Source organism: Fusarium odoratissimum (genome assembly GCF_000260195.1).
Source record: "Fusarium odoratissimum NRRL 54006 unplaced genomic scaffold supercont1.5, whole genome shotgun sequence".
Taxonomy (NCBI): Eukaryota; Fungi; Ascomycota; class Sordariomycetes; order Hypocreales; family Nectriaceae; genus Fusarium; species Fusarium odoratissimum.
The window spans coordinates 234,590-259,998 of NW_022158691.1; the positions used below are offsets into that span (position 1 = coordinate 234,590).

The following is a 25,409-nucleotide window of genomic DNA, read 5'->3' on the forward strand; positions in this document are numbered from 1 at the left end:
TAATAATCAGATGTTCTACATAAACAGCCCTTACCTTCATATGAACAGCATCATAAGACATCCATCCCTTCCTATGTAAAATGGCCATTCCAGAATATGTTCCGCTCGATCAACTCGAAGGAGTTCACTTTGAGTTACTATCAAGAGCAGTGCGCAATGTTCTCGACACTGACATCGCACTCATCACCTACGCCCAGATTATTGACGGCCTGCCTGTCACTGATGTCGCTTGGGACCAGTACTCCAGCAAATACGACCCTAGCCATCCCATCAACAGTCACAAAGAGCTTTGCCCAGGGGCACTTGAGAAGGCCAAAGTCTTCCGCACCAACTTCGCCATGGCTGATGTGAAGATTGATCTGGAGGTATCGAACCCTCAGGATCCCTTAATCACTCGTTGCGCCTTCTAATCTTTTACAGAAACTGAATCGGTATCAAGAGACGAAGCCTCCTTCTCGATCCTTTTATCTACGTCTTATTGAGGTGACTGTGTGCGCCCTCCATCAAATCGGTGTTCGCCTATCACAGCAAGAGAACTTCCATGATCCTGCTACAACCGCGGGCCATGATGTTGAGTCTACCACCAACTGGGAGCGACCTCTTGATCACCTTGCCGCGTTACCCCTTGGCCGACAATGTTTATTGCTAACTCAATTCACAGCTCATAACCGGTATCCGAATGGTATCGATGACATTGTTGGATACTGGGCAGAAAACCGCATTCTTGGCGGAGTAGCACTCTTTGACCATTCGCAAGCATGGACTGGTGACAACGAACCAAATGTGTACTTTCAGTGTACCCGCGAAAGAGTCACCTTCCGCGTCTGTCAGCTCATCGATGCTCAACAGTGAGCCTTGATATCATTTCTTTTAGCGGATACCGAAGACGCCATTGCCAAGTGTCCGCTCCCCATCTTACCAACCTCTGAAAACAGGGTTCGGATAGACCCAGGAGATGCTATTCCAGTTAACAAGGTTTACAGAGACATTTGGGAAAGGAAGCATCCCCCAAGACGGCGGAGGGCGCCGCGGCTGGAACGTCCTAAGAGATCTTTAGACTATCCAGAGTTAGATATTGATGCAGAGGTTGAGCGCCTGAACAGAATGTAAAGCGTTGATGATACACGAACTGTGTAGGCTCAAGATCTTGTTTTGAACACATTAACGACTGCATTCTTTTCATCAAGCTTCAGACGATGATTCACAGACAATGTAGCTACAGAAAATAACACAGTCTTCAAGAACCATGAACAGCGATATTTGTTCCCTTTTTGTCGAATTGTAACTAGTAAACCAATATAGAAATACAATAAATTCTTTTAAAAATAAAAAAAAGAAATGAAGCAACGAGTTAAAGTCCACTGCCAGGACGGGAGATACCGATTCGCTGTCAGATTTCTGGTCTCGTGGTTGGTTGTTCTACGTCACCACCTCAGCTTATGTCTTAGCTCTCCTCACTTCAGCACTCAAAATGTCTTTTCTCCTCGGAGTCGTTCGGACTCAATCTCCTCCACAATGAATTTGTGACATTCGCTCTGAAATACCATGGTTCTTCCTCTGGGGGCAACGGAGGTTGGACCAGAAGGCGATTTCGTTCTTTCATCAAACATGTCCGGCGAAAATCAGCTTCAAAACCCAGTATGTGTCGATGCGAGTCTCTGTCGCCTCTGCCGCTTCCCTATCAATGGAGAGAAAGAAAAGATAATTGTTTGTAAGTTCAAGATATCGAGTGGTGTCTCTGGGGCTTGGCTGACCAACTGTAGTGACTCCAGATGATCAGGTATCATCCCCGTTCAATATCTACTACGAGAGATGCTATGCGCCTCTTTGCATCGACAGGTCTCTCAACATTTCCTTCCGGCACTGCGTCTATCCATATTGCACCCATAACAAGGGACTCGCCATCGCTTTCCATGCAGAATGCGTTGAGATCGCCGCTCCTTTTGGAACTCCTCTCCACGAGTACCGCCTCGTCACCGAGCACTCTTATCGTCATGTCTCTTTGAACCATGAAAGACGGGGAGGTCGTATTCGGGAATTGATAGAGGGGGCCCTGTGCAAAATATATGGCAAGCTGTCGCCAGAACTTTGGCATATCGTGTCCGACGACGACGAGTTGATCAGACTTTACACCATAGCGGAGCTTTCTCTGCAGCATCGCAAGACTGAGTGGTCTGCTGATCCGTCGCTACCAGTTCTGATCACAGCCGTCAGAATGGATGGTGTGCAGTATGTCAGTTCACTCACAAACTCTTCCAGCATTGTGGGCCGCCAAGCTACGACATTGATACCTTCATCCGATTTTACGAACCTCTACGTTGCAAGCGATCACCTCGGCATCAGGCGAATCACTTCAAACCCGAACGAATTCAGCTTAGACGCAATGCATCCGGCCTATTGGCAAACAGTATCAGCAAACAGCCAAACGCTTACTTTCCATGGGGATGTAAGTCCTCGAGACCATTTAGTGCACCAGAAGCTAACTACGTATGCGCAGGGCCTCAAGCTTCGAGAACTGTTAACTCCTTCCATTTACCCTCAGGTCCTTTGGCCTCATCCAGCAACACCGTCTGAACTCGACTCGATGACATTCTACTATGCTGGTTGGGGCGAAGGAGATCTTGAGGCCAGGTTAAGAACACTGACTTTCAATGAGCCTGGCACAACTGGATATTCCGTCTGTTGGGCCAATGACGAGATGGTCTCACTTCGTGTCCATCGCAACGTGGGACATCCCGGCACCGACGCTTCACTATTGGATGAGCACTCTGAGTATGAAGACCGAAGTTTCCTCAAGTGGACCTACTACCCAATTCAAGAAGATGAGTTCATTCAAGAGGTCTGGCTACGAGGGTCCGAGAAATATGATACGACCCGACCCCTCCCGTCTCAAGGTGAAGGCGGTTTGCGATATCATCTATCGACGCCTTGGGGATTGCAGAAATACAAGAGACGCAGTGACATAGCTCTTGCGGTAGGACATCCTCCCACTGTTGATCATTGACGAGCCGCTCAGCTAACGATACCTAAGCTTGTTACGAGCAAAGGTCGAAAGACTGTTGCCGGGGGGTTCCCAGACCATCATGGACAATGCACGCCATATTCGAACCATCGTCACTGGGACCTGGTAGCAAGAACATCCGCGAACGGTCCACTTCGAGTCTTCTTCTCTCCCTCAGACCATGGAATTCCCCTGATAGTTGCACCAAGATTACTAGACAACCATACCGAAACCTCTCCGCCGAGGCAAACACCACTAGGTGCCATGCCACGCTTCAACCCCCTTCACACTTTGCACTACTCTTCTTCCTCCCTTGAGAATGTCACAGAAGTTATTGTGTGTAAGAGCGAGAATGAGAAGGACACAGGCGTGATTCGACACTTTGACTTGGAGAACAGCCGTATGGTTGAAAGTCCCTACCAGAAGGTCGCCGGGCTATTGCTTCGGTACGCTGATGGCAGTGAGGCTAGCGTTGGGTGCTTTCGGTTTGACTGGGCCGAGACGCCGCTTACAACAGACGGTGCTAGAGGACTATTTGTTGGGACAAGGCCGGGGAAGATCGCGCAGATACCTCCACATGTAGCTGCCGTGGGTATCACGCCTCCAGAGGCCGAGGGAGAATTTACTTGGATGGAGATGCCCTGGACTGGAGTACTTGAGTGGTGGTTTAACCCTGATAGCTTGGACACTAGCATCACGCATATCCTTTAAGCAGGTGAAATCCACGGCATAGGAACAGCTTAAACAACAGAAAGACATTTCTTAATCATTATCGTCTCTTGAGTAAGAGACTTACATGGGTATGCTCCGAATTCTGATTGTCAGCTGACATAAGACGTGATGCGCAATCTAGTCTCGCTTCTCTGCTGACGCTACCCCACAGGTTACGATTTGCTTCCTATAAATTCTCTCTTCAAAACCATTATTTTGTCTCATCTTACCAGAAAGAAAGAAACCGCCGAAGTAGCTACCATGTCTGAACTCAACGTCAATAAATTCTACCGCATCTGGTTCACTTGGGTTGACCCATTGACCGTCCTCCCTACCGTCTACGCTCTCATCGTCACCCCCGAATTCATTCTCGATGGCCTCATTCCACTGAGCATGTCTGCGTACAATCCAGACCAGGCCTTCTTATTCCACCAGCTCGCTGCACTATACGCGTTTGTCGCCATCATGCTGGCAGTCCTTCTCAGAGTTAGCTCCGATATCAAAGTATGGAGAGTCGTCATTGGCGGCGTGCTTCTCATAGACATTGCGATCTTGTTGAGTGTCTTTGTCAGCATGAAGCAACAGGGACGTTCTGAGTTTTCTATGTTCAGATGGCAAGACTGGGGGAACTATCTGTTCACTGGATCGGTTGCTGTTGTAAGGGCTTTGTTCTTGGCTGGGGTTGGAGTTGGTGGTGTAAACAAGGGAAAGACGGCTTGAATGCTGACGATGAGATGGGTTTCTTATTGCATTGCTGGTTTGAGTCATGGCATTGGATGTCTTGATATTTTGGACGAATGTCAGATTGTTGTTTGGATGATCAAGAGTAGGGTTCTGCGAACAAACAGCAGCATACAACCAGGGACCTAGGCGTCATATTCTTGGGTGCATCCATAGAATGGGTGAGAGCTTCTTCGACCTTTTCCTTCATGTTCTGAATTCGAGCCTACGAATTGTCTGGAACACCATGGTCCAAGAGAGCACCTTTCATATTCTGCTGTTGTTGGATATTGTATGCAGTAATCGATCATTTGCACAAATATCATTGATTTTGTCTCCTTATGTGACCGCTAATACCACTGTCATCTAGCTACACCATGTTCGTTGTAGATACGGCCATTCACATATCATCAGTGAATGTCTGGTACATAGAAGAGAGTCTCTGATTGAATCCAAAGACCTGTGCCAGTGCCAACTCAAGAGTGAAGCTGCAGAACAGTAACGCAACAGGAGACCACTTCCACTCTTTTTTCATCATATATATTGCACCTTTTCGTTTCGTCCCCTTCAAGTCTTTTTTTCCCCCTTACCAACACTCACATTGAGATTTCCATTAACTGCTATCACACAACCTGTCAACATCACTGCATACTCACCTTCAGCCTTCAGCCTTCAGCCTTCAGCATTTACACGAGCATCTTCATCCCGATTCGCCTTTCCCGTCATCCACTTTACTTCAACCGCAATCATGGTCCTTGAGATGCCCAACCGCAACCGCAACCGCAGTGACAGTCGTAATCGCAGCGACAGTCTTGACCGTGATAATAACCGTCGCGGCCGCGACACCTACGAGCACACCATCAACCCGGCTCTGATCTTTGGTCTAGATCGCCTCCGTGATGGCCTCGAGCTTGTCTACGGCCGCAACGCCTTCACTGTCGTCGGTGACATTATGCAGTTTACCGTCCGGGTCCGTCTTCCCATGCCTGAGAACTTGGTCGCGCGCCTTCAGGATGAGGGCTTTCTCCGTCGCGAGCCAGTCGAAGTTCTCCCTAAGTCTGTGAAGGATCAAATCAAGGCAAACGGTTGGTACCAGATGCGGCCTTATGATCAGGAGGAGCCTTATTATGGGTAAGTTGTTGGGGGTGAGTGTTGATAACGTCTAAGGACTCGTCTTTGGCTGGACAGGATTTTGAGAAGGATTGATTGGGATACCTGATGGCCGAACTACAGAAGATACGGTAAGTAGCTTTTCCGGAGTTTTGACATTCTGAATAGACAGATCTGGAGTAGGACTCTGGAGCGCGGAGTATACCAGTAGACAGAGAGCATAATTGACAATTATCTATACCGGAGTCTATTTGACATTTGATGCAACCAAACCTAAAACTGAGTTCCATTTACCTTCATGACATGCTGCCAATTGAAATGTATTAAAGTTAAGTAGATAACACCAGCGATGCTCGGTCTGGAGACGCGAAAACGTAAGGGTGGCGTATATAAACACCACATCTTGACGCCTTTCCATCGTCTGGTCCTATAGTTTAGTGGTAATGACGTCGGATTTTGATACCTTCAGAAGCCTTCCGAAGACCCCGGTTCGAACCCGGGTAGGACCTCGCTTTTTGCCAATTGTCCCAGTGTGGAGGAGCTTGGGTGTTAAACTCCGTTTGAAGCCTACTATTTCACCGAAGGTCCTATAGTCTAGTGGTTAGGACGTTGGATTTTGATCACCATTCAAATTCTTCCGAAGTCCCCGGTTCGAACCCGGGTAGGACCTCACCTTTTGACTGTCCGTCATTCTGTCTTTTTTTCTTCGCGTCTAAATCTTTTTGCAGAACTGAACTCTCTCCTGTTCCATGAACGTGGGTGCTCAACTTCTCTCGAGCGCGTTATCGAGAGCTTCCAGCTTGGTGCTGGCATGGAATCTCTGTTACATAAGTCCGATCGCGACCGTACAGCATTGAATGAGGCTTCAGCCATAATATCATTAAAAGTTACGTATTGCTATCTACTATTATATACGATCTAAAATGCGCATCAATTGGCTTGCGGCTTAAAAGGGCACGGGAACGTTGCGCTCAAGGTATCCAAGGAACTTAGGGAGACGACGCTTTGAGGGAGCATCAGTAGATCGCTGAAGATCCTCAATTGCGCTAGCCCACTTGACAAGCTCAGCTTCAGCCCACGCAGTCTGCATGATTCCGAGACCGAAAGGCATTCCAGAGTCCTTGGCGTAACCGCCGGGGATGGTGATGACGGGGTAACCGGCCTGGGCAGCGATCTGAGGAGCCTGAGCAACTTGGGGAGGGACGAGAAGACCGGAGAGCTTCTTGCCCTTGTACGTGAGAGCGTCGTTGATACCCTTGCGGCAAGAGGTTTGGCAGAACTCGAGGGCTTGCCAGTATGTTTCGTCTTGGACGCCCTTGGACTTGAGAGAGGCGAGGAAACCGTCTTGGCCGGAGGCGAAAGCGGGAATACCCTTGCCGTTCTTATACGGGTAGCCACCCTCAACACCGTCGTACTGCTTGTTGAACCTGAAACCGTTAGTAATGCTCAGACAATTGAGATGCGGTGGGCTCACTTGACGATGTCCTCAAGGTTGCGGACGTTGGTGTTCTTGACCTCGCTCAGGTAGGTCTCGATGTTGCGGTAGAAGTCGACCTTGATGTAGGTGTACTCAGACTCGTTGGGGAAGCCCCGAGTAGTACCGTAATCCCAGTTCCATCCATCAGGGCTGACAATGGTCTCGTAGTTGGTGATCTCAGTGCCATTGATGATGGTGGCGCCAGCAGACTTGATCAGGTCAACGAGCTCGAGAAGCTGAGACTGCATGTCCTCATCGGCAAGGGCCCAGAAGCTCTTCCAGGGAAGACCAAAGGTAGCACCCTTGAGAGCCTTCTTGTCGGTAAGGTACTGCGCATAACCGCCCTTGGGGGTCTTGTTCTTCTGACCCTCAGTGTAGTTGTCGCGCTTGTCAACGCCGTAGATGGCGTCAAGAACAAGAGCAGCATCCTTGACATTTTTGGCGAAGCAGCCAACAGAGTCCTGGTGCTCACTCTCGGGAATGACACCGGCGCGAGAAGTGAGACCAACAGTGGGCTTGATGCCAACGAGGGCATTGCGGTTGGCGGGGTTGATAACTGCGACACCATCAGCGCAATCCACAGCATTCAGATTCAGTAAAACTCACCACTACCATCAGTCTCGGTACCAAGCGAAAACGCAATCACATTAGCACCGACACCAACACCACTACCAGAAGAGCTACCGCCAGGGTTAACAGTCAAGTTGTAAGCGCTGCGAACCTGACCACCGCGCGCAGAGTAACCCTCAGAGTAATCGTTGCTGCGCATATCAGCCCACTCGCTGAGAGCAGCCTTGCCGAAGAGGACGGCGCCGGCGTCGCGGAGCTTCTTGACGACGTGCGCATCGCGGGGGACGACGTTGCCGAGGAGCGCCCAGCTGCCGGCGGTGGTCTCGAGACTGTCCTTGGTGGCGATGTTGTCCTTGACGGTAAAGGGAATGCCGTGCAGAGGACCTCGGCATTTACCCTTTGCGCGCTCGGCGTCGCGCTCTGCTGCGATGGCGAAGGCGTCGGGGTTGACCTGGAGAACAGAGCTGCGCAATGTTAGTTATGTTCAAGGCACCAATTGCATCAATTGACCATGCAATTTGCCATCTCAGAAAACTTACTTGAGGTACTCCTTAGTCTGATACGTGCGCATGAGGTAGCAAGTCACAAGCTGAACAGAAGTGAGCTTGCCAGCCTTCATAGCATCTTGCATCTCTGTAAAAGTAGCCTCCTCAAGCTTGAAGCCATTGCAATCAGGCATGGGGAACAAATCAGGCGATCCGGCATTCTTCTCCAAGGGAATCATGTTGGGCTGGATCGCGAACAGAGGCTCATTCTTGGACTGCTTAGGTGTAGCGCTCACGCCCTGTGCGATGAGGCCCGTGGCCAACGACAACCCGAGAAGCTTCATGGTGAATGGGATTTGATGAGCAACAGAAAGGCTGTGATGTTCAGAGTGAAGAGAGGGAGGGAATAGAAGCTGTTTTGTTTATTCCCTAGACAGGTAAGGTAAGTTATGCACATTAATTACTCCTACAAGGGTGCCCCAGCGGCGAACTTGGAGTCGGCGAAGACGGAGGCTGCGGGAGCACATTCGGCCGCTAGACAACGTCAACTGAACTAACCAGAAAATGTCATGTCATGGCCTTGCATTCAATTGCCCATGTCATGTCACTTGTTCCCTCGCATCTTTGGAAAGATTACCACGGATCAGTCAAGCCGGACTGGCGGGGGGGCAAGCCGGGGAGGGGACCCTGAAGCTTTTAGCGGACTGCGCCGCTAAAGAATTTAGTGGATTGTGGTTTACGGTAGGCCTAAACTCGATCGAGACATTGTCAGGCTCGAAAAGTCGCGCAGATTGATAATGGCTCTTCATATTCGGGTCGTTGATGCCGTGTTTGATGGAGAAGATGAAATGAATATGGAAGGTGAATTTGTTTCTGTTACGAAAGAAGAGATGAATCCTTCTAGAAGTGGGATTTGACGTGCATGTATTGTGCATGGGAGGATGGTGACAGCTGGGTGCACCCAGCGTGTCGGGAGGGTTCAGGAACCGAACATCACAAGAAGCAGACCTCAAGGAGCAAGAAAATTTGAGACTTTTAAAAGAGGATGGCAAAATAAACTCAGTAAAGAGTCCTCTAAGCTTAGGCCAGATTGTCTAAACATTTTCATCGCTTAGGGTAAAGGTCCTAAGGTTTCTTCACGGCAGACAAGAGCCACGGAAAATGAGTAAAACTTCAGGCGAATTTGATATCACCGTCTCGTAAAGAGTATTCATGCAGAAGAAGAATAAAGCCGCCCGATCATTGCCTTCCTGAATGTCATCGCTTGCAATCCATCCCAAAAAGTTTACTTATACATAACACATCAAAGAGACCATTCCATTATTTCCACGACCGTCCAGCATCGCTCCCACTTTTCGAGTCTTGCGTATCCTCCTTTATCCTAAAATCCACCTGCACCAAAATGCCATCCGCACTGTTCTCACTCGTATTATCCGCCGAGACATTCTTCGTGCGATACGTCTTGATCCCCTCGGCAGACGTGTCGCGACTGGTGAGGACATCGTGTTCGGGACGGAAGTGCAGTGATCGCAATGCTGTGCCGCCCTTGGAACTGTGTTGCTGTGCGTATCGTGACTTTCCTGTGCTCTCGCCCTGGCTGATGTCTCGTCGGAGAATGAACTTGTCGAACAGGGGCTTTACGCCTGGGACTGAGAGGGCGATGAGGGTGGCGCCGATTTCACTGACTTCGATGGCAAGCATTGGGTTATCTGTGAGGTGTTAGACAAGGGATCAGTTGCCGATATGTGATTGACCTACAAGCCCAAGACATGTCGGCGTTCCATTGCCCTTCAATGACAAACACCAGCCGTGTAATAGAGATGGCAATGACACTAATACCAGGCAAAAGAATGCATCCCAATTGGATTTTTCGCTTCCTCGGCATCTCCAACACTCGAAGCATCACGATTGGGATACCAAACAGCAACAAGTCGCAGACCAGCGACACCGACGAATTGACGCTATAGACCAATCCCCATTGCAAGCAAGTATACTTGTCAAAATCAGGCTGCCACTCATATGGCCAAAGTCCCGTAACAGGCGTACAATGAAACACAATAAGGAAAACTTGCGGTAAGAATCCAGCGATCAAAATGCCAAGCACGATCTTGATGGAGAGTCGAAGACGGTCGTGAACAGCGCAGAGTCGATGGTAGAACGCCAAACCGGACATTCGGCAGAACAACAGCGCGACCGTATAGACAATATGGGCGCCAAAGTCGAGAACTTCGGTGTATTCAATCGTCGGCATGTCGAGAACATATTGGATATAGTCGAAATGTCGCCCAGAACCCAGCTGGATGAGCTTGATGCACAGGCCAACGAATACTACCAAGCAAAGCTAACCGATCTGTCAGTTTTCTTGACGATGTTACACCAGTGGGGAGGGATCGACACCCGCGATGGGGTCCAGTGACGGAGAATAAAAGAAAAAGGACTTACCCATGATACCAAAGTCAGAGAATCATCGAGGCCAAATCGTCGGATGAGGAATGCTCGTGATGCAAGACGGCCAAGAACAATAATACTCGTTAGACAAGTTACCAAGATAATACCCACAATGGCGGGTGCATCTTTGGACTGGTTGAGGTAGGCCGCCGTTACTCCCTTGGGGACTCGTCCATCGGCAATAGCCTGGGCGACTTTTGGGTCCGTCATAGCGAACGAGATGGAGCGTAGATCTAGACTCTCTTCTCCATGAAAGAGACGGTTTCTACACCATCAAATCTTTGTTTATTAGAGCAAGAAACTAGAGGAAACCGTAAAATCTCGATCGAGGGTGAGTTAAACTCCTTATACAAAGCCAAGCCTATTAATTTACTACCTAATGGATGGAACCTAACGTTTCCTGCTTTCTCCCCTTCGAACTAAAAGGATTCGGACTGTAATGCAACTCCACAGGGTGACCGCGACCGAGTGGGAGAGAGGAGGAAGAGGTAGACTCGGAAACGGAACAGCTGACCCGTGCGGAAGCTACGGACGTTCACAGTTAGCGGATCATTATTATTATCGTGCTTGTCTGTCCCTGTCACTGATACAGAGTTTTCTTCCTTTCTGGAATCGCAAATTATCCCACCCACTTTCTGTTTCGGCACTTTGGAACTGCAAAAAAGTGGTGTGTTGGGAAATGCAGTCGAGGTCTAGAAGGAGTTTAGTTCTGTGGTGGCTGCGCGATGGCACCTAGGGGAGATATGACACAATGGCTTGGGAGCAGAGTTTTGAGATGCAGATTTAGTTTTTTTTGGCGCGCGAACCTGATCAAGGAAATCTCTCATATCTTTGATTGGAATTGGAAAGTGATCTACATTGAAAGAATCTCAGCTCAGCTGAACCAACAGATGAGAGCTGTCTCTGTTGCGATGGTGTCAGTCTTGCATTTTCATTTGTGAAACTCTAAATTCTTGGTACCTGAGCCGTGGGTACGGAACCAATTACCCAGAACCCCTGCGGGTTGCGGGACATGGGATATCCTTGGATGGCATCAAACCTCGGTTACACAATGTAACGCTGCGGATGCTGTGCCTCTGGATATTCGGTACGACGGCCATCCAACTCGCTGGGACGTCGATTTGATATCTTCGAGCCTTGAACAATGTCATGCCATTGGTTGCTCGGATAACTCAGTTGGTTCGTCGAAATGGTTCCTGGCAGTTGCCAAGACTTCTTCTCAGCCCTCCAAGACCGTCAACATTCTTTGCTTCTGAAGTCTAGATGCCCGTAGTCTTCAGTTTCATGAGTCGAGTAACTTCACAAGCCAAACAGCTTTATTATGTAACAATCCATTCCTTTTTATTACAAGCGAAAAAACTCTTCCTCCCTTACATAACAGACCAGAAAATTTCCCTCCCGCCACCAAAAAAAGTAACCCGTCAGTCTATCCCCCGAAGTGGCTAACCCCCAGGGCTCCCGCTCTTTAGCCAAACGGCAACCCGGAGGCGCCCGCACACCCGCGATTCTTGGCTCGGAGTTTTGACCTTTTGAATCGTGCCATTTTGACCCAGATCTCGTACCAACTGAAACCACGATAAATAAATAAAAAGCGCCCAGCAAAAAAGCAATCATATACCTTTTTGCCATTCGGATATACAAAAGCATGCCAATGCTGACGCCTCTGATTGGATGGGATCATCATCCTGGAAGAAAGCTCCTGTCCTCCTGAATCACTAGCTTCATGCTAAAATTCCAGCCGCATTCGACTTGGGAAAACCAGCTGCTCTTCTCGTACAAGCTTGAAAACAGGGGGTCTTTGCACTTCGGCAAGCACGGCCGGATGGGCAGTGATCCCCATTACGTGGCACCTTATTGAGTTGTTCATGTGAATCTGGTCTAAGCTTGTTGCGATTTAATTAATATCAAAACTGGCATTTGCCTCAGAGTGACCTAAGCCTTGAAACTATCTGATACCTGATGCGCTGGAGTGCTACCCCTTATCAATCGTTGTGAAGCTAAGGAACCAGTGGCTATGCCTACTACCTAGTGCCATGTAATAGCTTGGCCTTGCAGGGCAATTCGTGTCGAGGACACAGAAGATGGTGTGCTCAGGGATCCACGCGTACTGTACGTAGAACATTCTGCAATCTGACTTGCATCACCGTATCTCTATCACTTTCATTTCTTTTGCGCGGGCCAGTTCCGCGACTTCTTGCATTGGTCTGGAAGACCAGCAGTCCCCGACGTGGACAAAGTGGTTGTTCACTTTCCGTACCAATGAGAGCTGCCAATGTCCTGGAATTAGTACCACTTGGTCTCCTATCTCTGCCACACGTGGAAGCACGACAAACTCGCCACTCTCTGTGAGACCGATTGTTGGCTCCAACTTCAAAAGTGCACTGATATCTGGTTGGACTCGTTGCTCGTCGATGTCTTTCCAAAACGAGTCTTTATCTCTTATCTGAGATATGAATTCCTGACAGTTCTGTATGTTATTTTCGTTTCTGCTACAATCTTCTTCCGCTTGTTTGTTCTCTTGTTTCGAGACGATTTCGGCCAACTTGTCCAGAATATCGTCTGCAACTGCTTCGGCCTTCTTGGCTGTATTGGCTTCAGGTGTTTCGTCATCTTTGATCGATACGTGGCAGAGAAATAGGAGATATTGAAATATTCGAATCAGTCGAGTGACAGTAGGTGTTTCCCATACATCTGCATGAAACTCTTCGGCCCCGAAAGCTCGGGCGAGTGTCCAAAGTGGATGAGAGCCTTCTGCATTCCTGATGGGCTGGTGTATCATTCTGAAAACAGCTGAGACAAAGTTCAACCACGTATGCTGCGATTCATACAAAGTCGGACTTGAATCAATGACGGTGTGAAAAAATACTGCAGAACAGGTCAAACTATATCCACGAATACTCGCTGCTTCCACGTTGTTCCACTCTTGCCCATTGTCGTAATTTGGCTCATCATAGCCTCTGAACAGCCGCTGGAGTGACTTAGTTGCGCTGAACGCCTCGGGGAAGTTGTACACCCAAGACGGCAATTCATATTCCTGGTGTTCCCCCTGGTGTGCGAGACCTGCTCCTGAAAGAAAGCAAAGCGGCCAGCCTTCCCGCATGGGTTGCGATTTTAGAATCTCCGCGCATACTGCAATATATATTGACGCAACGGGAGTCTTGCTGGTATAATCTGGCTCGATGTCGAGAGTTGTTACTCCAAGTAAGGCGTAAACGTGATCTTTTGGGTCCTTGGCACCATATTCGCCGCCAACAAGAGGAAGAAAGCTCCGCATATCTCCAAGTATAGTTTCGTCAGCATTTGTTCCTGCATGAACACACGCTCGTGCCCATTCTACTTGTCTTGGCGTCGAGAAGATCCCCCAGTACGAATGCCAGAAGTACTGGTGGGCTCGGCTCGACTTTGATTCCACTGCCGCTTCTTTGAGAAGCTGAACGCAAGATTGTGCATCCAGCAAGAGTTTCAGGTTGATTGATTCAAGCTGATGGATTACAACGACTCGCTTCGAAAGCACCAACTCTTGGAAAATCCAAGCTCGCTCCCAGTATCTCAGTCGTAATGTTCGTGACATGGCCTGCTCCGCTTCACTGAACTCCTGAGAGTTGATTGGATACTTTTCGTCCAATAACGGATGCTGTAGAAGCCAATCCAAATCTTTTCCATCGTTTTCTTCGACGTCAGAATAGAACTCGTAGGGCGGACGAACAAGGCCACGTTCAAGGGCAGATTTGGCAAGCGTTTCGCAAGCCTTGAATGTGAGACGGACATCCGACTGTGAAGCTTCTATATCCAGACAGGAAAACACAATCTCTGCGGCGGGATAAATAAACCTCATCAGCTGCACTTGATGCCCCTTTTCAAGATCATCGTCTTGGTTGATGCAGAGTGCATCTGCCCAAAGCCGGCATGACTTGGGTTCTCTTTCGGGAAATGCATTCTTCCAGTGATAAGGCGCATATTCCAGTGCATTTGCAAGACTTGGGGTAGTGAATAGTTCAGCGCCGTTGACACTGATTGGTTTGATCTTTCCTATGTCACCCCATAGATACGATATCGCGCTAAATTCTGGATCTTCGTCTAACGATACGGTGGTAAGGTTGCAGACAATTTTCGGTTTGGTGGAGAGAATCTCGATAAGGCGGATTTCTCGCCGTGACCGATCCAGAGGTGCATATAGGCGGCTTGCAGACATTTTTCTTAAGAATTAATGATAGTTGAATTCATAAAGAAAAGGTAAAAGCGATCATAGGTGAGATGATCGAGATTTTGAATCCGCTGGGCTGTGCAAGATAGGCTGGATGACCCCTCATGAGGCTGACTTGGCGTCTTACATAGGACTGGGCTATGAAGGTGAAGTGTAAAAACAGCTTTGAAGGCAACAAAACATAAGACATATTTTCATGATAAATAGAAATACTTAGGGAACTCGAGAATAGACCAGGCAATCTGAGGAAACTTCTCATTGTGATCGAAAGTTCAGATAGGACAAGTTTAGGCTTTCGATAAAAGGCTGGCGGTTATAAATTAACCCGCATATACACTTATGACCGTTGCAAAATTTATTTTCTATAAGTCTTCGTCAACTCCGTATATCTCTTACATTTTTTGGAGTAGAATGGGCATTATTCGTAGCCTGCAACTTGGATCGGCATATATTCTGGATGCCGGTGGCATCTCCACTTCAGCCTCAAATTGAACAACCTCGTGACTCTTAACTTGCACGCTCAGCGCTCGCAGGTTATACCTCATCTCGTCGGAAGCTTTGGGAAACAGAAAGAACTAATTCTTGAGTTATTCTTGCAAAATTCGCCAGTCAGAGAGCCTTTGGCCGAGCATGGCATCAGTAATCAGCCCAGAGCGGAAACCCCGCGTAGTCGCTCTCGGAAGACCCGAATTCATCAGTGATGAGTACATCGAAGACTTCGAGAAGGATTTTGATTATGATGTTAGTTAAAATAGTCACCATGAATCTTCTACCCGCTTACACTTACCAGAAAGCTAATCAGCTGATATATAGGTCCTTGAAGCTGATAGCCTCCAAGAAGCCTTAGAGAAGCTGCCTCTGATGCTCGAGCAAAAAGGCCCAATCGACGCATTCGTTATCAGAATGGGCAGAGCTCCTTACCGTCCCTTTCAACAGATCTTCCAACATCTCGCTCCTGACTGCAAGATCATTACCTCAGCAGCGGCCGGCTACGACGATTTCAATGTCGATTGGTTGACTGAAGAGGGAATTTGGCTCTGCAACAGCGTTGATGCCGTCGCTGAGGCTACCGCTGACATGGCTCTCTTTCTTATCTTAGCGGTTGTAAGAGATACATCTCGCGGTGAGCGTTCAGTACGTGAGGGTAACTGGAGAGGTCCTGTTGTTCCAAGTAGAGATCCTTCGGGCATGACGCTCGGGATCATAGGTATGGGTGCTATTGGAAAGTATCTCGCCAAGAGAGCAGCGGCTTTCAACATGCACATCAAGTACTATAACCGTCGACAGTTGGACGCAGAGGAAGAAGCAAAGTATAACGCTACGTACTGCTCATCTTTGCACGGCTTACTCTCCGAGTCGGATGTCGTCTCGGTCAACTGTCCTTTGAATAAGGAAACCGAGAACCTTATTTCAACCAAAGAATTTGCGGCCATGAAAGATGGTGCTTTCATTGTCAACACAGCACGTGGGGCTATAATCGATGAAGATGCCCTCATCGAAGCCTTGGAAAGTGGAAAGATTACACGTGCTGGATTGGATGTCTTTCTGAATGAGCCTGACCTGAATGATTACTTCAGAACAAGTGATAAAGTCGTTGTTCAGCCTCATGCTGGTGGTTTGACAGACCTAGCGTTCCAGAGAGGAGAGCTGGAGGCTTTTGAGAATATCAAGGCTTTTTTCAAGACCGGATCGCCCATAACACCTGTCAATAACCCTAAGAAGTAGGGCGTTACGAGATGAAATACTGCATATAACAGCCAAGTTCTCTTGCACCGTTACATCACATAGTCGTAATCATGGAGGCCCAGTGAAGTCCGTCACACTAAGCAACTCCAGGAACGGAGCAATATTGAAGGACGGAAGTTTCCTCGCTCCGTGAGAATAGATTATGTTTCTGCCAGGTTGGGACAGAAGCGGTAAATGAAGTGCAGATACGAATATGCCTCGGCTCACTTGCCAAGCGATGAGTGACGTATGGTTTCACGGCTCATCCAATTATCCTGACAAGGCTGTGGGTTGATTGGTGTATGTGAGAGGTTGAACGCTGCATGTTCCGCTGAGCCTCTGAGGCTGGTGGCTGGTGGCTGGTCAGCAGTGTTGATCTTGATCTATTTTGATTCCAGGCAGGAGCATTAAATATGCTTAAATCCAAGTTTCAAGGCCCTTCCCGTCCCTAAATTTCCGATACTCAATCGGGCTTAGTATAGCATCAATTGAGTAAATATGGTTGAGTACCAAGCGCACACTGAGACCACGAGGTATCTACACCAACCTCCGAGAGGCCTCATCCTCCTGTTCTAACTTGCCATAGACGTGGCCAACGCGAATCAATCGAGACTCCATATTTAAATTCAGCAGAGACACAATGTAGCTCTCGTCAACGCTTACTCGACTCAGGCCTCACTCCCAAAAGTTCGGACGGAGAAGCATGCCCTTCAAGACGGCGCTTCACTATATGGCAGAGCATCGGCCTCTTTAGCTTTCTCTCCCTTGTACTTGGAACCGCTTTCACACTTGCTTCATGCGGTATCCTCATTTATCTCTGGCGTGGTGCTGATCTGGCGCATGATCGCAATGAGCCGCAGTTCTGGAAGACCATCGCCACAAGCGGCTGGGCCGCCAGAGTCACCACCATATGCTCTGCAGCTATACGCACTTCAATCGCAGTCCAAGTTGGTGTCATTGCAGCCGCACTTTCGGCGATTATCCTTGAGACTACAGGCGTTTGCTTTAATGACGTTCCAATCCTATCCTCTGAGAGAGCTTCAAAGTCGGGCTTCATCAACATCTTTCCAGCAGTCCTCAGGCAAACTACAGGGAATCCATTGAGCATCTTGTACTCGTTCATTACTATCTTGGGCTTGACTATCATGGCGGTTTCGACATTTATCTCTACCATTCTTCTCTCTGACTTTACTACAGCAAAGGTCGCCTCCCCAGGCGTGACGCACGACCAGGCCATCGCCTCCAAACACCCTGCCGATTGGCGCTTCAACTACAAGGGCCCTACGTATTGGGGATCTAAGCCATCTGTCCAATGGCGCTTCGCAGACGATCGAATTGGAAAATCTCAGTACGGTGATACCGGCGATGTTTATCGTGCCATGCTGCCGTTTTCGGATGTGACCTCGAGAACATCGCTTGAGTCCTACAACGGACCTGCTTTGGTTGCCAACGTTCGTACCGTTTGTCGCGCCCCTCCGTTGCAGAACTCGAGTATTTCTGCCCAGGGAATGGTTAGCCCGCACTTCGGAGACGCGAAAGATAGTGTGTCAGCGGTTCTAAATACGACAGGGCCGTCTGAGTGTATGCTCTATTGTCGAGATGAGGGTAAATTGACAGGCTGGCCTGTGTCTCTGTGCGACTATTCCGGCTCTTTCATGCCCCAGCCCGAACTTCCAATAGATCCAAAGACAGAAAGGAAGCACAGCTTCCAGCAAATGCTCGTCGTCAATGCGACGACCAATATTGCTGCAGACGGGTTTAGGGATACTAATGGAGGACCCCCGCCCAAACGTCTACGGAATCTGACTTATGAGATGGGAGATGTATGGACCAAAGCATACGATGCCAATGGGGATCATATTCTAAGTGCCACTTTCTGTTTCCTCAACACATACCCTGCGCAGATATACAACGTTAGCATGTCTGGGCATCAAACTGCCAGGGAACCTGGTCTCAATGCCCGCAAGATTGACAGCGCTCGTCTTCAACTTGGGAACGAGGGGGACTCCGCGAAGCGCGGGATTCTTGACCTCGACATCGGACGGCGCCTGAACGTCAGTTCTCGTCTTGTAGACTTTGTCGAGGGAGTTCCGATGGAAGACGGACCGACCCACGATCCATATTATAGGACTTTGGGGCTCGAACATCCATCGATGTCCAACACGACTTGGGGTATGATGTCACCAGCACAGGAAGTCGAGCAAGGATGGTCAGCGAATCTTGCACATATCTCGCTCTTCCAGAGTATCATACAGGAAACAGAAGACCCTGCCATGGCGATTCAAGGTCTGATGACTCGGCTGTATCAGATGGTCTATTACAACTGGCTTGAAGAATATGACCTCAAATACCCTGTGAACACTATACATACGCAAGATCGGCTTATACCGACTAGATGGACTGGGCTTATTATTGTTCTCGTTCTTATTACGGTACATCTTGGGCTCGTCTTTACAACAATTATTCTCCTTATGCTAAAGACCAGGGCTTCAGCGCTTGGGAACACTTGGCATACTCTTGTGCAGACAGCGCGAATGGCTGATGGCGTTGAGGGGGCGGATATGATGTTGGATGATGAGGTTGAGAAGTGGACCAAGGCGACTGGTAGGAATATCGACGTCTGTGGTATAAAGAAGTCGGGCAAGGATGGCAAGGTTGAGGTTCAACTGTTGAGAAACAGGAGCTGAGGGTTGCGTATGTAGTTAACTGGCAGCGATCAACGGCCATACTTTGAGAGATAGCGACATTCAACAGAGATTCAGAGAGAGCCAGTTCGATTATTCGTCATTTATTTAATCATCACACAGTCCACCGCGGCTCAATTAAGTTGCCCTCGGCTGCTTTACGTGTCGTCAGCGAGTAGAGGTAGCTTACAATAAATGACAGATGCATGTGCTGGCCAAGGTACTTCGCATGGCTACAAAGCATCACGTGAACCTCTAAGAATGTAGCTAGCACCTTGATTCAAGGCGTACAGCTCATGTCTACAATGAAACAAACAAGAGTAATCGAAGTGCCCTGAACATTATACAATTGATCGAGTCGAACGCGAGCGGAACAGAATCTGAGAGCACTTTGCAACGCCGCTGCTAACCGAAGTTGTAAGGTTTCATGGTCTAACGGTTATGACTGCGGATTCTGATTCCGCCAGCGAGGGTTCGACTCCCTCTGAGACCTTTCTTTTTGTACTCTTAACCAACAGTGAGACCATTTACTCACAATACACCCTACTTCTTCTCATAAGGATCCTTGAAGAAGATGACCTGCACAGTCATGTCATCCCTCACATTCCGGCTCATGGGCGGATAAGTCGTCATCGCTCCCAGGAACAATCCCCGTCTTGATCCTCCAAGAGCATTCTTGACCAAGCAAACAGCCGCGTTGTCCAGATCCTCAATAACCTGATGCTCTGGCGTAGCTATCCATCCATCTTCCAATTTCCCCTCAAACTTGGTCTCCTTGAAGGGTTCGGGCTTGCCGTTCTTCTTAGCGACTAACCAGCGCGATACGCACGACACGGCGTCCTCGTTGCTCATCATATCCCAAAGGCCGTCGGACGCGAGAATGACAAAATCTTCCGTCTGGATCTTTCGTGTTGTTACTTCCGGTCGGGCTGTCATGTAAGGCTGCGTCTTGGCATTTGGTCGCGGTGCAGTACCATAGAAATCGTCTTTCACTTTGCGAATGAGTTCTTCTGGCCATTTCCATCTGTGATCGCCAAACGCTCTCGTGATTGCCATTCCAAAGAGTCGACCGGACTCGGGGTTAATCATGTCCTTGATCTCTCCAGGGTGTTCCTTGTCGAGCCTTTCAACCTCGTCCTGGTTGAAACCAGTTTGGTCTTTGCTCAGAACATCGACTTCGTATTTGCTTGTGTTGGGAGACCACATGCCGCGAACAGCACGAGAGTCGCCTGCGACAGCAGTACGTAAAGTAGAGGTCTTGGGTTCGTACATAGTTAGGAGCGCACAAGATCCAGCTATGGCGGGTGCAACGGCGATGATGACGGCGGCAGAGCCTTGGTCTTGGCCTGATTCGAGTGCTTCTTGTGCGTTTCTGAAGATGCGATCGTCAAGACGGACGAATGCCTTCTTGATTGCATCGTCTACTAGCTCTTTTGAGCTGGTAGGTGTGACGCTTGACAAGGCATTTGATACGTATGGAACGAGAGCAGCTCTCAACACTTTAGACGTTGCCCATCCTCTTCCATTTGTGTTAGCATCGCTCACATCCAATGTTTCCAGGTCACTCACGCATGTCCATCGTAAACTCCAGCGTACAGAGTGTTCGTTCCGCCGACGCCCTTGGCTATTCTGAGATCCCATTCATCCTCAATCGGATTGTTGCTGCCAAGACGAGCAAAGTCGACTCGTCCTTTGACACCTCCATTCCCGTCGAAGACAAAAGTGTGAGCATCTTCACGCAGCTTGGCATTTGCGTCCTCCATGATGAACTCCTTAACAGGTGAATTGATCGGAATTTGATCCTCCGAAGAGAAGTCTTTCAGGCTGGGGACCTCATTTGTCAAGCTTTTCGTCGTGCCTTTGCCGTTGAATAGATAAACCCCAGTACCAGCGCCAATCACTGCTGCAGATGACCAGACATAACGAGCGTTACTGGACGTTGATGTCTGAGTTGATGAGAAGCGCACGCCGACCGGTGCTCGCTTGAGCGATGGACCGAAAGTCCTTAGAGTTCTAGATGGTATGCGAAACATGTTTTCTGATGTAGGTGACAATTGGATGCGTTGAACGATGAGGCGCGTGATGAGACTCGTTCATGGAACACAGTTGGCACGACAACTTGATCCTGGTCTTTGGGCGAAAGTGAGGCTGTAATGAGCAGATATTGCTGTCTCTAATCCCCGAAGATACAAACGAAGTGAGAATACCCAGTAAATAAACTGAGAAATTTGATGATGATGAAATGTTGAAACTTGAAGCGTGAATACCTTGTCTTTTGCCAATGGTTCACATGGCGTTGCTGGCCTCATGTTTACCCTGAACCAGTCATGCAGGGGCGTTGCGCTGCACTTTCATGTTTCAAGCTCAATAAGGCAATGCGAAATGCGACAGCATAAGGTACGATGACCTCTGTACAATCATGAGCAGCTTTAAAACACAGAACATCTTGGTGAACTTCACAAATAGACACATCATGTAATCACAAAGAATCACAAAGGTATTCATTGCCCAATCCATCCATTATACACAACGCCAAACCAAAGCATGCAATCCTCAACCTTCTAGCCGTCTCCCACTCAGCTATTGGCAATCTCCTCCTGCTCGTCCTCCCACTCTCCATCCTCCTCCATCTTCTCATTGACCTTGAACTCGGCATCACCCGCCAGACCCTCACTGTCAAACTCATCCACATCCATATCACTATCGTAGTCATACTCAAACTCATCCTTATCGTCGTCATCCTTCTTGCCGTCTTTGGCCTTGGCTGCCTTCTTGCGCTCAACGTTGGCCTTTTGCTCCTTCTTTCGTGCCTCCTTTTCTTGGTGACGCTTCTCCCATCGCTTCTCGAGCTCCTTGATCTCTTCCTTGCTCTTGTGGACGTACTCATGCCACATGACCTTGCCGTCGGCGAGACCCTCTTCGACCTTGGTTAGGCGGAGGCGCATTCGGGGACCGAGTTCGACGAGCTTGACGGCGCGACGCTCAACGTTCTCCTCTTCTGCCTCGGGCTCGGCGTCGTTCTGGGCGGCTGCTTGTCGGGCCTTTGCAGACAAGACCTTTCGGGTCGTAGAGTCCAAGATCTCGACTTCTGCATCTGTATCCATCTCACTACCGCTAGTCGCATCCGTCATATATCCATCGCCATTCTCACCACCAATCAAGAAATCCGCTACATCCTCAAGTTTACCCAGGTTAGGCATCTTGCCCTTCCGGCTTGTTTTTGTAGTGACGAATTGCTCAGCAGCATTCAATCTCCGTAAAGGCTTGGACACTGTGGTGGACTTTGTTGTGATAGCATAGTGTCGGAAGTTAATGATGAATGTACCGTCGTCTTCCTCCGATTGCTCGCGGTTCAGCAGCAGGACTCGTCGGATCGACTTGAGCGGTGTAGCTTGGGGGTTGATGGGAGGGAAGAGGGATTGGAAGACGGTTGTGGCAAGCGATTCAAGGTGTTTGGGAACTTTCGACTTGCTATTCGAGTCTGGGCGGGTAAAGTTGTTCATGACCAGCTGTGGATTGTTAGGAAAGGCTTGTCAACAACAATTGACGACTTCTTACCAGAGGAGGAGTGATAAACTCCTTGCCACCACCCTTGGGATGCTTCTGAGCTCTTTGAACATCCTTGCACAGCGAGTATTTCTCCACGCGAAAGTTCATCGTAGGTCCTCGAGGTGTCAAAGCCATTCGTAAATTGGTGTTGCCGCTCTCCGATCTCGAAAACAGCATCAAGTGAGTAACACCCAAAGGACCGCACATGGAAGCGTAATCCTTTAGTCTGTTTCCACGTCTCTCCTTCAATCGAGCCGCAGTACCAGGCTCCATGACCTTTCGCACATCGGCCGCAAGCTGGCTAACGCTGGAACCGACTTCACCAGCGCCAATTCGAATAACCATGCTCTTGGGATCCTTCGCAGATGCATGGCCGGCAGAGTCAACATCGGGATTGCTGGCACCCAAGTGGGTTCTCTTCTTTGTTCGTTTGCGCGCCATTGTGAAGAAATTTGTTTGGTTTAGATTGTACTCGTCGAAAAGTTGCTTTGGAGCTGCTCTCTGTCGCAAATGGCAGAAAAGAAAAAAAGTTTGGCGGGGACTGCGATAAGATTAGCGCACGTGCGATAAGCCGTCCCCACTAAAGTTTATGTGAAGTCTTGACAAAAGATGATCTTTTTTTGAGGTGGGAACTATCTTTTACTTAGACATCGCCCACCATGTTCGGCGCAAAACGAAGAAAGGTCGCGCACGATGCGCCCAAGAAGAAGAAACCGGTCGTTGCGGAGAAACCTGCTCGAGCTGAGCCTGAGCCTTCTGATGACGAGCAATCTGAGGAAGAGTCCGCTACTCTAGAGGAGCCTTCTGCTGAGGAAGCAGTTGAGGATGCCCCCAAGAAAACCTTCAAGGATCTCGTATGTCCTGATAACTACTAATTGACTTTCTGTACCTAACAATTGTCAGGGTATTGTCGACGCTCTCTGCGAAGCTTGCGAAAAGCTCAACTACAAGTACCCCACGCCCATCCAAGAAAAGTCCATCCCCGTCGCTCTCGAAGGCCGTGACATTATCGGTCTCGCCGAAACAGGTAGTGGAAAGACAGCTGCCTTTGCTCTTCCCGTCCTCCAGGCTCTTCTCGACAAGCCTCAGCCTCTGTTCGGTCTCGTCCTCGCCCCGACTCGTGAATTGGCAACCCAGATCGGCCAAGCCTTCGAAGCTCTCGGATCGCTCATCTCTCTACGATGCGCTGTGATTGTCGGTGGTCTTGATATGGTACCCCAGGCCATTGCTCTCGGGAAGAAGCCTCATATTATTGTTGCGACACCTGGTCGTCTTGTGGACCATCTTGAGAAGACCAAGGGCTTTTCGCTACGAACCCTCAAGTACTTGATCATGGACGAGGCCGATCGACTTTTGGATATGGACTTTGGACCTAGTATCGACAAGATTCTCAAGTTCATTCCCCGCGAGCGACGCACATATCTTTTCTCTGCGACAATTAGCTCCAAGATTGAGAGTCTTCAGCGTGCCAGTTTGAGAGATCCCGTTCGTGTGAGCATCAGCTCCAACAAGTACCAGACCGTCTCGACTCTGCTCCAGCACTACATCTTTATTCCTCATGTCCGCAAGGACGTTTATCTTATCTACTTGATTAACGAGCATGTTGGAAAGTCCACGATCATCTTCACTCGAACAGTCTGGGAGACACAGCGTATTTCCATCCTGCTAAGGACCCTTGGATTTGGCGCCATTCCTCTGCACGGCCAGCTCTCCCAAACTTCCCGTCTAGGCGCCCTTAACAAGTTCCGCTCCGGCACACGAGATATTCTTGTTGCTACCGATGTCGCCGCCCGTGGTCTGGATATTCCCTCGGTCGACGTTGTTCTCAACTACGATCTCCCCCAGGATAGCAAGACATACATTCACAGAGTCGGACGAACAGCCCGTGCTGGAAAGTCTGGTATCGCCATCAGCGTGGTGACGCAGTACGATGTCGAGATCTTCACGCGAATCGAGGCTGCCCTCGGCAAGAAGCTCACTGAGTATCCCACCGAGAAGGAGGAGGTCTTCACTTTCCAGACCCGAGTTGAGGAAGCCCAACGCCACGCCAGAGTCGAGATGAAGTCCTTCACCGAAGAGAGAGGCAAGAAGGGCAGCACATTGAAAGGCGGACGCAAGAAGGGCGGCAAGCGGGGGAGAGACGACATGGACAAGGAGGAGGGTTAAGTGCTGGTGCCTGGACTGGAGTTTCGGCAGTTCGGCGTTGTTTTGGTTGGGGGAAAAGTGTCAAAGTCGAAGGATTCTTCGATGCTTGCTTCAGTGTTTCAATGTCTATCTTGGCCAGGAGATGTGGATTGCTCATTTGTCACCTGGAGTGGCTGTAGGCTGCTTGAGGTTATACGATGAGTGCGTCGACGAAGGATCCTCTAATTTAGATGACGAGTTAATTCATTTACTTACTATCACTAAAGATATTTCGTGTTTCAAAGTTGCACTCAGCTCTCCCACTTTAATCACAGTTCATCAGCCCAGCCTGCCAAGCCTGCCAAGCCCGCTTACATTCTCCTTGTCAAAGCTTCAAAGCTTCAAAGATCATGAGTCCAACTCGATCAAGCCCAATTGACTAAGCTTTAGGCAACCTCTCATTAACTTCAGCTCTTGAGCCACTGACATTCTCAATTCTAATTCTAGCTGTTCACTCTTCAGCCTTATGAATCATCAATAAAATCATCCGGTCCTTCCCCAGCCCAAGCAAAGTCTGAAACAACCCCGTCCCAGTAAAGCG

At 49.0% G+C, this 25,409-nt stretch overlaps 12 protein-coding genes and 3 non-coding genes across 18 annotated transcripts; 10 read left to right on the forward strand and 5 right to left on the reverse strand.

The window, feature by feature from the left end:
• Positions 1 to 80: 80 nt before the first annotated feature.
• Positions 81 to 852, forward strand: FOIG_04005 (uncharacterized protein; the record flags this gene model as incomplete). The annotated part of the gene is made up of 2 exons (XM_031202052.1): positions 81 to 365; positions 421 to 852. 2 exons carry the CDS (start codon positions 81 to 83, stop codon positions 850 to 852), a joined length of 717 nt encoding a protein of 238 aa, XP_031067499.1.
• A 693-nt stretch (positions 853 to 1,545) lies between these two features.
• Positions 1,546 to 3,712, forward strand: FOIG_04006 (uncharacterized protein; the record flags this gene model as incomplete). The annotated part of the gene is made up of 4 exons (XM_031202053.1): positions 1,546 to 1,711; positions 1,764 to 2,446; positions 2,498 to 2,974; positions 3,032 to 3,712. 4 exons carry the CDS (start codon positions 1,546 to 1,548, stop codon positions 3,710 to 3,712), a joined length of 2,007 nt encoding a protein of 668 aa, XP_031067500.1.
• Positions 3,713 to 3,927: 215 nt separating this feature from the next.
• FOIG_04007 (uncharacterized protein) lies at positions 3,928 to 4,655 on the forward strand. The gene has a single exon (XM_031202054.1). It carries the CDS (start codon positions 3,974 to 3,976, stop codon positions 4,430 to 4,432), a length of 459 nt encoding a protein of 152 aa, XP_031067501.1. The 5' UTR covers positions 3,928 to 3,973; the 3' UTR covers positions 4,433 to 4,655.
• A 525-nt stretch (positions 4,656 to 5,180) lies between these two features.
• FOIG_04008 (uncharacterized protein) lies at positions 5,181 to 5,753 on the forward strand (the record flags this gene model as incomplete). Its single annotated transcript, XM_031202055.1, has 2 exons — positions 5,181 to 5,563; positions 5,711 to 5,753. The coding sequence occupies 2 exons, from the start codon at positions 5,181 to 5,183 to the stop codon at positions 5,751 to 5,753; spliced, it is 426 nt and encodes a 141-aa protein (XP_031067502.1).
• A 212-nt stretch (positions 5,754 to 5,965) lies between these two features.
• On the forward strand, positions 5,966 to 6,051 carry FOIG_04009. The gene has a single exon. It is a non-coding gene; the product is annotated as a tRNA-Gln (tRNA).
• A 74-nt stretch (positions 6,052 to 6,125) lies between these two features.
• On the forward strand, positions 6,126 to 6,212 carry FOIG_04010. The gene has a single exon. It is a non-coding gene; the product is annotated as a tRNA-Gln (tRNA).
• A 127-nt stretch (positions 6,213 to 6,339) lies between these two features.
• On the reverse strand, positions 6,340 to 8,721 carry FOIG_04011 (uncharacterized protein). Its single transcript, XM_031202056.1, has 4 exons — positions 8,129 to 8,721; positions 7,626 to 8,053; positions 7,017 to 7,575; positions 6,340 to 6,969 (listed from the first exon to the last, which is right to left on the reverse strand). The coding sequence occupies exons 1-4, from the start codon at positions 8,416 to 8,418 to the stop codon at positions 6,489 to 6,491; spliced, it is 1,758 nt and encodes a 585-aa protein (XP_031067503.1). The 5' UTR covers positions 8,419 to 8,721; the 3' UTR covers positions 6,340 to 6,488.
• Positions 8,722 to 8,868: 147 nt separating this feature from the next.
• Positions 8,869 to 11,247, reverse strand: FOIG_04012 (uncharacterized protein). Of its 4 annotated transcripts, XM_031202058.1 has the most exons (4): positions 11,155 to 11,247; positions 10,517 to 11,047; positions 9,833 to 10,415; positions 9,213 to 9,783 (listed from the first exon to the last, which is right to left on the reverse strand). In XM_031202058.1, the coding sequence occupies exons 2-4, from the start codon at positions 10,730 to 10,732 to the stop codon at positions 9,395 to 9,397; spliced, it is 1,188 nt and encodes a 395-aa protein (XP_031067505.1). In that variant the 5' UTR covers positions 10,733 to 11,047; positions 11,155 to 11,247; the 3' UTR covers positions 9,213 to 9,394. The 4 variants fall into 4 exon arrangements, with proteins under 4 accessions (XP_031067504.1, XP_031067506.1, XP_031067507.1 ...); XM_031202057.1 differs by having other exon boundaries at positions 8,869 to 9,783; positions 10,517 to 11,247; XM_031202059.1 differs by having other exon boundaries at positions 8,869 to 9,783; positions 9,833 to 11,247.
• Positions 11,248 to 12,362: 1,115 nt separating this feature from the next.
• Positions 12,363 to 14,736, reverse strand: FOIG_04013 (uncharacterized protein). Its single transcript, XM_031202061.1, has one exon. The coding sequence runs from the start codon at positions 14,712 to 14,714 to the stop codon at positions 12,663 to 12,665; it is 2,052 nt and encodes a 683-aa protein (XP_031067508.1). The 5' UTR covers positions 14,715 to 14,736; the 3' UTR covers positions 12,363 to 12,662.
• A 353-nt stretch (positions 14,737 to 15,089) lies between these two features.
• FOIG_04014 (uncharacterized protein) lies at positions 15,090 to 16,673 on the forward strand. The gene is made up of 2 exons (XM_031202062.1): positions 15,090 to 15,467; positions 15,540 to 16,673. The coding sequence occupies exons 1-2, from the start codon at positions 15,357 to 15,359 to the stop codon at positions 16,449 to 16,451; spliced, it is 1,023 nt and encodes a 340-aa protein (XP_031067509.1). The 5' UTR covers positions 15,090 to 15,356; the 3' UTR covers positions 16,452 to 16,673.
• Positions 16,674 to 16,916: 243 nt separating this feature from the next.
• FOIG_04015 (uncharacterized protein) lies at positions 16,917 to 19,138 on the forward strand (the record flags this gene model as incomplete). The annotated part of the gene is made up of 2 exons (XM_031202063.1): positions 16,917 to 16,984; positions 17,038 to 19,138. Exons 1-2 carry the CDS (start codon positions 16,950 to 16,952, stop codon positions 19,136 to 19,138), a joined length of 2,136 nt encoding a protein of 711 aa, XP_031067510.1. The 5' UTR covers positions 16,917 to 16,949.
• A 181-nt stretch (positions 19,139 to 19,319) lies between these two features.
• FOIG_04016 (uncharacterized protein) lies at positions 19,320 to 21,445 on the reverse strand. Its single transcript, XM_031202064.1, has 2 exons — positions 20,705 to 21,445; positions 19,320 to 20,654 (listed from the first exon to the last, which is right to left on the reverse strand). The coding sequence occupies exons 1-2, from the start codon at positions 21,166 to 21,168 to the stop codon at positions 19,679 to 19,681; spliced, it is 1,440 nt and encodes a 479-aa protein (XP_031067511.1). The 5' UTR covers positions 21,169 to 21,445; the 3' UTR covers positions 19,320 to 19,678.
• FOIG_04017 lies at positions 19,557 to 19,628 on the forward strand. The gene has a single exon. It is a non-coding gene; the product is annotated as a tRNA-Gln (tRNA).
• Positions 21,446 to 21,581: 136 nt separating the features above from the next.
• On the reverse strand, positions 21,582 to 23,188 carry FOIG_04018 (uncharacterized protein). The gene is made up of 2 exons (XM_031202065.1): positions 22,694 to 23,188; positions 21,582 to 22,644 (listed from the first exon to the last, which is right to left on the reverse strand). Exons 1-2 carry the CDS (start codon positions 23,123 to 23,125, stop codon positions 21,712 to 21,714), a joined length of 1,365 nt encoding a protein of 454 aa, XP_031067512.1. The 5' UTR covers positions 23,126 to 23,188; the 3' UTR covers positions 21,582 to 21,711.
• A 98-nt stretch (positions 23,189 to 23,286) lies between these two features.
• Positions 23,287 to 25,150, forward strand: FOIG_04019 (ATP-dependent rRNA helicase RRP3). Its single transcript, XM_031202066.1, has 2 exons — positions 23,287 to 23,538; positions 23,588 to 25,150. Exons 1-2 carry the CDS (start codon positions 23,344 to 23,346, stop codon positions 24,848 to 24,850), a joined length of 1,458 nt encoding a protein of 485 aa, XP_031067513.1. The 5' UTR covers positions 23,287 to 23,343; the 3' UTR covers positions 24,851 to 25,150.
• Positions 25,151 to 25,409: the final 259 nt, after the last annotated feature.

Excerpts from the sequence above, each read along its gene's own strand:
- FOIG_04007 (XM_031202054.1), top strand. The coding sequence starts at position 3,974 with ATGTCTGAACTCAACGTCAATAAATTCTACCGCATCTGGTTCACTTGG.
- FOIG_04011 (XM_031202056.1), bottom strand. The coding sequence starts at position 8,418 with ATGAAGCTTCTCGGGTTGTCGTTGGCCACGGGCCTCATCGCACAGGGC. Across the intron at positions 7,576-7,625 it reads TACCGAGACTGATGGTAGTG|TTATCAACCCCGCCAACCGC; the intron begins GTGAGTTTTACT and ends ATGGTGTCGCAG. Across the intron at positions 6,970-7,016 it reads AACCTTGAGGACATCGTCAA|GTTCAACAAGCAGTACGACG; the intron begins GTGAGCCCACCG and ends TAACGGTTTCAG.
- FOIG_04012 (XM_031202057.1), bottom strand. The coding sequence starts at position 10,732 with ATGACGGACCCAAAAGTCGCCCAGGCTATTGCCGATGGACGAGTCCCC. Across the intron at positions 10,416-10,516 it reads CTCTGACTTTGGTATCATGG|CTTTGCTTGGTAGTATTCGT; the intron begins GTAAGTCCTTTT and ends CAGATCGGTTAG. Across the intron at positions 9,784-9,832 it reads CGCCGACATGTCTTGGGCTT|ATAACCCAATGCTTGCCATC; the intron begins GTAGGTCAATCA and ends AACACCTCACAG.
- FOIG_04013 (XM_031202061.1), bottom strand. The coding sequence starts at position 14,714 with ATGTCTGCAAGCCGCCTATATGCACCTCTGGATCGGTCACGGCGAGAA.
- FOIG_04014 (XM_031202062.1), top strand. The coding sequence starts at position 15,357 with ATGGCATCAGTAATCAGCCCAGAGCGGAAACCCCGCGTAGTCGCTCTC. Across the intron at positions 15,468-15,539 it reads AGAAGGATTTTGATTATGAT|GTCCTTGAAGCTGATAGCCT; the intron begins GTTAGTTAAAAT and ends GCTGATATATAG.
- FOIG_04016 (XM_031202064.1), bottom strand. The coding sequence starts at position 21,168 with ATGTTTCGCATACCATCTAGAACTCTAAGGACTTTCGGTCCATCGCTC. Across the intron at positions 20,655-20,704 it reads GGAGTTTACGATGGACATGC|AGGATGGGCAACGTCTAAAG; the intron begins GTGAGTGACCTG and ends CACAAATGGAAG.
- FOIG_04018 (XM_031202065.1), bottom strand. The coding sequence starts at position 23,125 with ATGGCGCGCAAACGAACAAAGAAGAGAACCCACTTGGGTGCCAGCAAT. Across the intron at positions 22,645-22,693 it reads AGTTTATCACTCCTCCTCTG|CTGGTCATGAACAACTTTAC; the intron begins GTAAGAAGTCGT and ends AACAATCCACAG.
- FOIG_04019 (XM_031202066.1), top strand. The coding sequence starts at position 23,344 with ATGTTCGGCGCAAAACGAAGAAAGGTCGCGCACGATGCGCCCAAGAAG. Across the intron at positions 23,539-23,587 it reads AGAAAACCTTCAAGGATCTC|GGTATTGTCGACGCTCTCTG; the intron begins GTATGTCCTGAT and ends AACAATTGTCAG.